Genomic DNA, 12179 nt, shown 5'->3' with positions numbered 1-12179 from the left:
TATGCATACCAGAGCACGAAAAATAAGTTTACTTTTAAATAGTTCAGAAAAGGAGTGGGATAAAAGATGGAGCAAAATTATAAATGTGCAGAGTAAATAAATCTGTATGACCAATTTGAGGATGAATATTTTTTAATTAATCTTACTTATGTGTATGTTTGAAGTGACCCATTCTAAAGGTGATTTTTAAAGGAGAATTCGTTTATGACACTCAATGCTATTAAAGCTTCACCTTCACACACTCTGCAGATTCACCTTTTAGCATTTGCCACAATGATTTTACCTCAGAGAAGAGAAGCCCAGGCAATAGATCTGAGTTTATGAAACCATTTGGCCACACTCCAGTCTTGATTCTGATGCAAAACTACCACTTCAACAAATGAAACCATCTACTGAACGCTCTATTCCAGTTTATTACTCTCATAGCTTCCAAAAATGGGAGTTTGGAAAGTATGAAGAATGCAGAATCTTGCACTTCACATGATGGTCTTGAAAATACATTTTCTGATTCTCTGATCTTAACTTTTTAAATATAGAGTGCAGATCATGCAATTCTAACAAACGGATAATGATACTTGTATTAAGTATAGATTACCTCCTTATTAAGTGCTGGTTTATTAACCTGTGTGATTTAGCCACTAATATGGCTAAAATTTCACAACTGTTATATTGATAGGTTCCTGTGAAATTCTTTCAAAAGTTGATCTGTGCAACTTTGATGGTAACACACATTTCATTGAAACAGTATTTTTGAAGTATCACACTAGATTCCACAATTATTTCATTAAATATGACTCCCACATAAATAAATCCACATGTAAACACAATTTTAAAAGTCTGAATTAATTAAGTTGAAAAAAATAAGTCATCGATTAGGCAAATATTTTGAAAGAAATTAGACTCAAAATCTATTGCCCACTGGCCAATATTGTTTCACCTTTGGGAGCAGTCATTATGATATTATTAACTCTGATGACCATTTTGTATATTGATATATATATAAATTAAAATTCCAGAGAAATATGTTTTGATCTTCCATTTGCTCACTTTCTATATGTATCTAGATGATTGACTATTTGCATATAACTGTCCTTTGCAGAAGTAATTAGACAGAAGACGAAGGTCAGACTCACCAGGAAATCTGCTGTGGAGGTTGGCATCACAGTTGTAACTGTTGAACTGAGCAGACCCTGGAAACACTCTAATTGCTAGAAGGAGCAGCAACCATATTTGTTCCATGGCAACAACCTAAGAAAGAGTAACATTCATGAACACATCAGCAGAATCATTCTTTCTTGCTGAAAAGACTGAGGCAGATCTCAGCCTTTTGTTGGACAAGCAACTTATGGCTGACTATACAGTCAAACCCTGGGGTCCATAAAAAGTCATCACAAAAAGTGAGGACAGATTTTTTTGATACAAGATTATTTTATTTTCTTGACCTCAGTTTGATAATGGTAAAATGTTATATCATTGTAATAGGATAACTGATTCTAAGTCATACGAAGCATGAAAAAGAAAAAAAGAATGTTGTAAATAGAATTAACTCAACCCAATATCTAACCAGTTCACACAATGCAGCTAAACAAACTGGCAGATTTAGAGGGAGCGGTACATGTGTGATCTCAGTGCACAAACCATCTAGCGTATTCAAGCATTCAGTGCACTACTCAGAGAATATTATCAATGACCAAATAACATCAGAAATTTTCCTTCTTTCAACAAAGCAATTCTAGGCTATGGCATTGTCTCAAGAGTCAATCGTTTGTGTAACACTTTCTTGGGGAAGACAGAAACCAACCAAAGACTAGGAGAGCTGGATGTTTGTAACACTGTAGTTACTCCAATGAATGCCTGCTCCTTAATGGGATATGAAGACTAATAGCTTTGCACAAGAACACTGAAATCCTAGGATAAAGTAAAGGAAGTTGTTCTGTAAGATGCCAATGTGGGTTTGAAAAATAAATGGGCATTGACTGAAAGTTCAATAATGTTTTCTTGGATGAGCTTTTATTGGCCTGATGAAGTTAAAATGGCTTCCAGAAATGTTCAATTTATTCCCACAGTCGAGTTTGTACACTGAAAAGGGTGGGGGTCTGGGGGGAGAAAAAAACATCATTTCAGTTAGTGGTTTGTGACTACACATAAATGGCACGAAAAATAAAAGCATAAATGTTTACTCAATCAAGTGCATTTTAAAAGCTTGGGCTTTAGGGGTAAAAATGATGTTTGAACTGCCTTTAAAGATCTGCCTTGTATGATTTACTAAGTCTTCAATAAAAGGAAGGAAATGTGCCTCTCTTTTGAAATATCATTTTAGAACAAAAAGTTTATGGTGAACAGAGTCACTTTGGTGAGGATGTGGGAAAGGAAGGTATGATTTTATTCTCAAAAATAGACTGAAGAAATAATTCAACAGGAACACCCTTCCTTCCGTGTTACCACGTCTCAGTCACAATGCCTCCTCATGACTTCCCTGAGAACAAGTCTTCTAATTCCTTGCGATACGCCATAAACAAAGGGCTCACAGGAATAGCTACCCCACACCCTGGGTTTTGCTGGCCACACCTACATTACCACAGTCTAGGTTCTCAAGACACCAAAATAGAACAGAACAAGCCTGTTCTTTTATAGGTTCTGGAAGATGGCTACGAAAACGAACAGGGCAGTCTGAGTGGGATGCTGCACTGCCACACCCTTACTAATAGGAATTCTATTAAGCCCCCAAATACTGGAAACTATTAACTCCACAATGTTTTCTATACCACCACCACCACCACCACCACCACCACCACCACCACCACCACCACCACCCCCTCAAATAGTACAGCTGATACGTCCATAACCAGGAGTTGTATCTGGTTAAATTATTTTTATTAGACTGAAACCACATCAACCTTCTGTTTTTCAGAAGCAACACGTAACCTTTCAAGCTTGGCTGATCTGACCTATTCCTTCTCATTCATGTTTCTTTGATGAGTGGGTGAGGTTGGGATCATTACTTTACATATAGAAGAGTAAAATGGAGTCTTGGGGAGTTTAAGTGACATGAAAACCTAGTGAAGAAAATGTAATTCCTATCCCACAGTTCCGTTTCCAGTGTTTTCTGACAGCGAGCCTGCTGCAGGAGCTCCCTAAGTACCAACGAACGGTCACTAAGTGAGTCAGCTGCCATCCTCATTTCCAGTCAGAACCGTTGGCTGTTTCCTTTGTATTTCCAACCTTTGTAATATTTAACATATCTTTTCTTCTGCAAGTAATAAACAAATTTTGTCCTAGTGGCAAATGTTTGAAAACAGATATGGGCTTTTTAAGGGAGGCGCCTACTTCTCATTGTGGAAAAAAAAAACTTGAGACCCCCTGTGTTTTCTTTTTTTTTAATTTTCTTTTTCTTGGTTATTTTATGTACTGACATTTCAAATGTTAACCCCTTTCCCCCCTCTCCCATACTCCTTCCTCCCTCCCCCTGCTTCTATGAGGATGCTCCTACTCCTACGAACCCACTCCCACCTCAATACTCTGGCATTCCCCTACAATGGGGAAATGAGTTTTCACAGGACCAAGGGCTTTTCTTCCTATTCCTTCTTAGAATGGAGAACAAAATACTCATGGGAGAAAATACAGAGGCAAAGAATGGAGTGGGGACTGAAGAAAACGTCATTCAGAGACTTCCCCACCTGGGGATCCATTGTCACATATACAGTCACCAAACCCAGACACTATTGGGGATGCCAAGAAGTGCATGCTAACAGGGCTCCTAACAGGCTGTGCCAGAGCCTGACAAATACAAAGGTGGATGCCCACAGCCAACCATTGGACTGAAAAAGGGGACCCCAATGAAGGAGTTAGAGAAAAGATTGGAGGAGCTGGAGGGGTTGCTACACCATTGGAAGAACAACAGTATCAACCAACCAGACCTCACCAAAGCTCCCAGGGACTGACCCACCAACCAAAGAGTATACATGGAGGGACCCATGACTCCTGCCACATATGTAGCAGAGGATGGCATTGTCAGAAAATTGGAAGTAGTACACTACCTCATGACCCAGGTATATGACTCCTGGGAATACACCCAAAAGATGCTCCAACATATAACAAGGACACATGCTCTACTATGTTCGTAGTAGCCAGAAAGTTATTTATGATAGCCAGAAGCTGGAAAGAACCCAGATGTCCTTCAACAGAGGAATGGATACAGAAAATGTAGTACATTTATACAATGGAGTACTACTCTGCTATCGAAAACAATGATTACATGAAATTCTTAAGCAAATCAATGGAACAAGAAAGTATCATCCTGAGTGAGGTAACCCAGTCACAAAAGAACACACATGGTATACACTCACTGATAAGTGGATATTAGCCCAAAAACTTGGAATACCTAAGAAAAATTTCACAAATCATGTGAAGCCCAAGAAGAAAGCAGACTAAAATGTGAATGCTTCAGTCCTTCTTAGAAGGGAGAACAAAATACTCTGCGGTTTCAAAAATAGATGCAGTTAATTGAACCAGTGTACAGAGGGCAGTAGTAAAATATTTGTCATTTCAAAACCAAGATGGTGATCTTAAGACCTTATGATCCCTAATCTGAACACACAGAGAGCTTTAAGGTTACATTTCAGGGTCATCACACTGCTTATTTTCAGTAGCCAGAAACGGTGGTACTGTACATGTATGATCCTAGAAATCAGGATACTGAAGATCTAAAATTGTCATGAATTCAAGGATGGCCCAGGCCACATAATAAGACTTTGTTTCAAAGAGCCAAGGAAAAGAGAAAGAAGTTGTAACAATCTTACTTAACAAACACACCCTGACATTTGTGACACTACTAATAGGCATTAACAACACAAAGGAAGCCCTATGCCCGGTGAACTGGTTTCCTACATATCAATATTTACCGTATTTCAATTTTCTTTTAAAAAAAAGAAAGTTCTTCATGGGTCTGTTTTCTAATTTGCCAACTTAGGCTTAAATTTGAAATGAAAAATAAAGTAGAATCTTGCTTCTCATTTAACTTTGTATACATTGATACAATTCTTTCATAAACACCATTTTCCAGATTTCATTGCAATACATAGTTTAAAGCTTACTTTTCTTTCAACTTGGTATGTTCTAAACTTAGCGCTGTGCTTAATATTCGACTACTCGTGGAGATTTGATTTTTACCCATGCACGAGACTTTAATTGAGTTATCCAGGGTCACAGACTGAAGAAATGGCAGTTGAGAATTCAGAATTCAGCTTGACCTTTGCGATGTTTACACTACAGTTTGATTTCGTTTGGGCTTGTTCAATAAATATAACTAATGTCCTGCTACTTCACAAAGAGTAAATTATATTAATAATGTATACTTATATATGCCCTGAGCAAAATGAATCTGATGATTGAGGCAAAACATTTCTTAATAATTTCTACATAATTTCCATAACTCTATTTCATTTAGTCAGGGAGAGCATGTAGAATATTATTCTTTTTGCAAATTGACTTAATGAAAGCACAAATGGGATGTAAGGGCAGACTGTGTACCAGAATTCTTTAAGGACTTCATATGTACATTTGGTTTAACCAAATGGGCAATTTATTCTCTTTATTCTGGGGGAAAGAAAATAAAGAATTTGAATTATTATGAAACCAGCTCAGGGCTAAACATCCAGCTTGTAGCAGGATTTATTCTCAAAGACTCTAGAAACTACTGCAGTCCATATGTGACATATTAATCCAAAAGGCGATGCACATGGCACTGAATCAAATGAAAATGTAGTATTCACGAAGGACACTTAATCAGAGACACATTTTTCTTTCATTTATTTATCAAGCAATTATCAAATGTTTTCATGTAACTGGTGCTATAGGAGGAACATCAGACAGCAGTAGGAAAATGCCAGCATAGCACTTATATTTTAGTAAACGAAATAAAAAAAATCAATCTATGAGTACAATATAAAATATGTACATGGGGTTAAAAATAGACGAAGAATGAGGAATGAGGAAGTGGGGAAGGGTTGCTGAAAGTGAAGGTGATGTCGTCAGACAAACCATCAATCCACACGAGCAGCTCTGAGTTACAGACAACCAGTTCTTCTAGCTAACTAATACTTCTTTTTCTATTTCAGTAGTACCCAAACTTTAAAAAGAGAAAACTTTTTTAGATCATAAATTATTCTCCAGGAATAACAGACACCTTGAAAAGCTGTATCAGCTTTTTTTAATGAAAATGTGAATACTAAGTAGTGCTGAGAAATATTAAGTAATACCATGACCTCTGTGACGTGAGTGGAACAGGTACCACCATGAACACTCCTGACACCTTGAGGAGGTACCATCATCACCATCCCTATGACCTGGTAACTGGAGTAATGGGCAGATGAAGGGATTGAACATGCCTGGAAATACCTTTGTCTACACCTGAGAAATACCTTTGCAGAGACAAGGGGGTACGACAGCTTATCAAAGTCCATGCTTTCTAAATTGTACGGGCTTCATATGTACTAGATTATAATATTGAAAAGTGGAAAATGTAGCTAAACATAATTTCCTCAAATGAATAATCAGTCTAAGTTTGGTGCTTTTACACTAAGCTGGATTTGAGAGTTTGAAATACATACAAACACATACACGCACATGCATACATAAACACACACACACACACACACACACACACACACACACACAAATGATTCACACAATTCTGCAGTGTCTTTTTCAGCACCACTGATGCCCCAGACATTGCTCCTGCCCTACTTTTGAGCTCCACCTTCCCCACACAGGTGCGCAGTCTCCAGCTGGCAGAGGCACCTCCCAAAGTTTCTACAGCATCCAAAAAGGGCTCCTCTGCAGGGAGCATCTTAAACAGCCGAAGCAGCTCTGAGATGGTGGGAAAACAATGTTCCCAGGGAAAGCTAGGAGATGAATGTGTGTATTTCAACTGATGTCAAAGTTTGAGGTGAGGAAATGAAGGGGCTCTCCATTCTCAGAAGAAAGCATCAGTACCTAGGTAAAGAGGCACTGATGCTTTCCAGGGAAGCTACTGTCTCGTTGAGTTATGAATCCTGCTGCTGCAGTCTTCCCACTAGGAAAAAAAATGCCTTGGCTCACTCTCCAAAATCACAGGTTTTAAAGTGCTGGAGTGCTGGGGACCGTAATTTTCTAACAAAGAATGATGGTTTTCTTGACAGAATGTCTAGACTAAAGCTCTGTATTGTTTATTTCTATTATGCTTGGACACTAGAGGCAACATATATATGAAAATGAAAACATAAAACCTTCAACTGAAACATCCATTATCATGCACATATATATCCTTTAACATAAAGTGTCCTTGTCTTGCTAAACAAAGAATAAAACTCGCCATGCAGTTCCAGAATCATGCCTCAAAGAAAAAGGAAAATCTGTGTTGCCATCAAGAGCACATTGCAAAATTTTATGGTTCTGAATCTGCGAATGTATATTCCACAAGGAACTACGAAAGTAAAGGCTACTCCTATGAGACAATCTCTGCCAGTATTCTCCGGCACAGAGCTGAGGGTTCATTTCTTTCCTTTGGCCATCTCTTTCATTTGTCTATCTGCTGAGGGTGTCCTTAAAACATCTAGTGATTAACTGATGCACAGTATTTGCTTTAGAACATTTATTCTGTACCTTAATTCGAGGGGAGTAAGCGAACTGACAGATTGAATTAAATCACTTTAAAAGCTTATTTTTTTTTAATAATTCATCAAGTTCTTCTGTAGTATATTTGTATATTTTATCATTCTGGATGAGCTTTGAAGCCATGCTAGTACACTGACTTTCTCCCTCTTACATGGAGTATAATCATAACCAACTAATAATAAGATGATAATTTTGGTTTATTAGCATAAATGATCACTTCCCTCTAATTAAAAAATTGACTATTAGTATGACTGCTATAAAACGAAAATATGTCTTTCTTAATAGAGATGATTTAGAAAGTATTTACCAGAGGATACAACAAAGGGGTCAGCCAGTGACAAGGATACTAATATGAGCCATTCCATCTGCCTATAACTAATTTCTCAATAATCAAAAATATATTTATGCCAACAGTTTTAAAAGATTGAAATATAACTACATGCCTTATTCACATATATATTCTTTAACATGAAGTATCCTTGTCTTGCTAAACAAGACTATAAGATTTTTTTTCACTATTTTAAATTTCTATGCCAATCCATTCACTCTTGGTTTATTACAAGTAATTGTTAAACATTTTTGTTTAAGCTTGAGACCCAGAGTTTCTGAGGTCCTATTCGATAAGCAAATAGGCATGGTATATATTCATGGAGTTTATAGACTAAAGAGTGGGTCAATATAATACTAATAATCACACATGTGAGAAGTTGCTTGCAAATACATTTCATAATGCTGGAAAAGAAACACAAAAGATCCTTCAGGAAAGTCTAATGGAATAACGTAGTTTAGCTGGAAACATCAGGAAGGGCTGAGAGTTATTCAGATCAAGACTGGAAGTGCTCACTTTGAAAAAATAACGCGTATCAATGACTGTAATTCTGGAAGTAAATTTAAATTTAAGATCTGGAAGGATAATTTGGAGGATTTATATATTTTCTTAAATATTAATCCTTAAAATTCTCAGAATGTATTTTCTAACACATCAATGTATGCCATGCCTCACACAACATGAATCTTGTTCTGACAAGATGGCTCATCAGGCAAAGTCATTGCCACCAAACTTGACAACCTGAGTTTGATCCCAAGACTACCATGAAATAGAAGGAAACAGAATCTTAAAAAGATTGTCCTCTGACATCGATGTACCTACTGATAGCATGTACATATGTGTACACATGCTCATGTGCATGCATGCACACACGTATACACATAAATAAAAATATTTGTTAAAATTCTATACTAGATGTAATTGTATGTGACACTTACATTGAAATGAAAGTCAATAAAAGTGAATCTGCTTGAATTGTGTCTACAGTTACATAGTAATGAACCCAGTACCTAGAATAATAGGAAGACTATGCAGTTTGTGATAATTGTGGTTGAATTTATTGAGGGTAAATGCCAGTATGATGTGACAGGCATTAATGTACACAGTATGTGTTTATGATCTTAAGGAGTTTTAGATCAAAGGGAAAATATTTCAGTTTCACCGTCATGTGTTAATGGTAAAGATTCTAAATATTAACTTAGAGTATATAACCTAGGTGCAATGAGATTCCTTATTTAAAAAAAAAAAAAGCATCTCACCATCATAAAATGCAGTCTAGGCATCTAATAGCTTTCTCCTAGCTTCCAACAGATATTTCCTGGTACATTATCTATGTCCTAGGATGGGAAAAATATGTTACAATTGCAAAAAAAGTTTTTGTGTAAACCTAACATTGGGTTTGGATTCTACCTCTCTTCTGTACTAATTGTCAGTGTGGTCTAGCAAAGTTACAAGATTAACTTATGTCCATTACCTCAAGTATGATGTATGAGGCTACAGAATGGTGTCGATCTAAATAGAGACTGTAAACCTAGGAAGCTTTAGCAGCTGCAGGAGAAAAATCACCTATGCCCATTGTACAAAGCCAGACTTCACTACATCAGAAGGCTCTGGTAACCTACTTCTTCCTAGCCTGACATTGATGTAGATGGTACATGCAGAAGACTCTATCTGTATGTTTTCATCCTACAACACAGCCTCTCTATAGTGCTAAAGAATGTATTAACACTCTCACTTTGGGACGGTTTGGTTCTTCCTTCCATGTAGTATAGTATAGTATAGTATAGTATAGTATAGTATAGTATAGTATAGTATAATATAATATAATGTAACATAACATAACATTATAATATAATATAATATAATCTGAGTAAAGTTTAAATTATATAAAAAAGTGTATTGCCATTGGCTGCATATGTTTATTTAATATCTCTTTGCTGTGACAATTTTGGTGTTTTTCCTCAAATGGCTTCAGGAAGCAATATTCACAAAATAAAATAGGCCACTGGTAATTTGTACTAATATTTTATTTTGCCTAAAATGCACATTTAGCCCTATGCTCATTATTGTTCCTGGGTTCTTATATTATTTGTTAAGTTGTTTCAGGGGAAATAATAATAAGTTTTGTGGCCTCCCTTTGAATGATGCCAGCAGGGCAAACAAACCACGTTTACCTGTTAGTCATAGGAATTAATAACAAGTGATTAATGCATGGTTTTATGAGTATTCTGAATAATGAGAAGTAAGAATCAGCTACCAAAGTATTTCTAAAATTCCAAATTGAGTTGTTTGAGGGCAGCACAGTAACACACATGTGATGAAATGATGAGTAGGAAAGAATCTGAGATCCACTGAAGTTAGCTAGTTAGAGCAAGGATCATCTTACACAGAAGCTAAAGAGAAGTGTCGAACTCAAAGAGAACTTGAAATTTAATATTTTCATTACATTTATTCAGTGTGTGTGTGTGTGTGAGAGAGAGAGAGAGAGAGAGAGAGAGAGAGAGAGAGAGAGAGAGCGAGAGAGAGAGGGAAGAGAGAAACAGAGAGAGAGAAAGACAGAGAGACAGGTGAGGTGGGAATGAGAGTCTTGAGCATATGTTTAAGAGTCAAGCCATATACGGAGGTCAGAGAATAACTTATAGGGGTACATTCTCTCTCACTTCCACATAGGTCTTTGTGATCCAACTCAGGTCATCAAGGTTGACAGTAAGGGCCTTTTCCCACCAAACTTTCTCTCCTGCTCTGCTTAATCTGAGTAAGACCATTTGGTTATATTTTACTATTTTTAAAAATCATTCATTCATGGATGACTAAGGGTGTCAAATCTTTTCTCTAAATTCAATTAAAATTACCATCTCATTACAAAGAAATAATTATTACTTCTGACTTTTAAGTAGCAACTGTGTTTCTATTTTAAGTGGGTCATCAAAAATTAATAGTGTGAATTGTACAAAATATTAACATTAAGTTAGTTCAATGTTACATACCTGACATGCCTCCTATCAAGGCTCAAACGTAAATAATCTCTAAATAACTCACTCTGTAACTTCTCTAGGACATTGCACATTCCTTCATGTCACCCCGTCCATGAAATAAAGACCATATGATTAAGTCAATTAATAGTTTATATAACTATATCACACAAGTTTGCTTAATAGCATTTCATTCATTAACTAGCTGGGTTAGACACAGAGAAAGAAATCAGGCTAACTTATTCACAGGATCAAAGTCAATGCTATCAAGTTTGACATGATAGGTTCTGACAGAGAAGGAAGTATTATAGTATTACAACTTAAGTAATACAAGTTAAAGTGATAGATAGCTTATGAGGTTAGGGTCTGGATGGGATGAATGCAATTCTAATGAACTTACAGTTCAGTAAAAGCCAAAGTTGGGAATATAAAGCATAACTCTAGGCATGACTCAGGGCTCCTGCCCCATTAACAACAGTGACTTTGAAAATCTAAAGGACTGGTCCAGATCTAGATACACCTGTGAACCACAGCATGTGATGGCAAACTCTCTAAACTGAAGAACTCAGCACCAGGCAAAGTGACCATGGAGGACAATGGAAGGAAGTGAGCATGGGACTGAGATCTTTGGCTGTGCATCAAACTACAGATAATGTTGTAATTGTAACTAGGCTACTGGGGCATGAGACAAATTTAAACATAAATTCATACAGACATTGGGATCCCTTCCCCAGGAGGATCAACTTGGCAATATTTTGGGGGATGTTCCACTAAAGACTGTGAAACAAAAGCTCATCATGATGAAAATGTGTCTGTGAGAAGACACGTAAACGATGTCTGGCAATCGGCAATTAGTTGTGAAATAAAGTGCAATGAGTATTTGTTTTACTCCATTCACTGGATGGCTCCCCTCAAAGTTAGCCTACAAGCATGAAAAAGCATAGGGATTGGCTATTAAAATGACTACACCTACTTGCTTCCTGGGTTCATTTGTCTAGAATGCCTTTTTCCATCCTCTTACCCAGAGGCAATGTCTATCTTTGATGGGAAGGTGTTTCTTGGAGATGTGGGTCTGGTTTTCTAATCCAATCTACTAGCCTGTGTTATTTTATTGGGGGATTTAGACCATCAGTTAATATTTTTCACATGGGAGGGAGAAAATACTATGGATAATGTATTAGTCTCTAACCTCTTGAAAATGCAAATTCAGAGAGAAGCGGGGTAGG

The 12179-nt window shown here is 36.8% G+C and overlaps 1 protein-coding gene across 4 annotated transcripts in view; it reads right to left on the bottom strand.

Moving 5' to 3' along the window:
• Zpld1 (zona pellucida-like domain containing 1) overlaps window positions 1-12179 on the bottom strand; it is a 359152-nt gene that overhangs the window by 39598 nt on the left and 307375 nt on the right. For all 4 annotated transcript variants that reach the window (XM_087576682.1, XM_087576683.1, XM_087576684.1 and 1 more), the window contains 1 exon segment: window positions 1134-1248. In XM_087576682.1, coding sequence (XP_087432808.1) covers window positions 1134-1248 — 115 coding nt within the window.

Source organism: Rattus norvegicus, chromosome 11 (assembly GCF_021556685.1).
Source record: "Rattus norvegicus strain SHRSP/BbbUtx chromosome 11, alternate assembly SHRSP_T2T, whole genome shotgun sequence".
Classification (NCBI taxonomy): domain Eukaryota; kingdom Metazoa; phylum Chordata; class Mammalia; order Rodentia; family Muridae; genus Rattus; species Rattus norvegicus.
The sequence above is the reverse complement of the archived record's forward strand: the minus strand, read 5'-3'. Positions and strand labels throughout refer to the sequence as shown.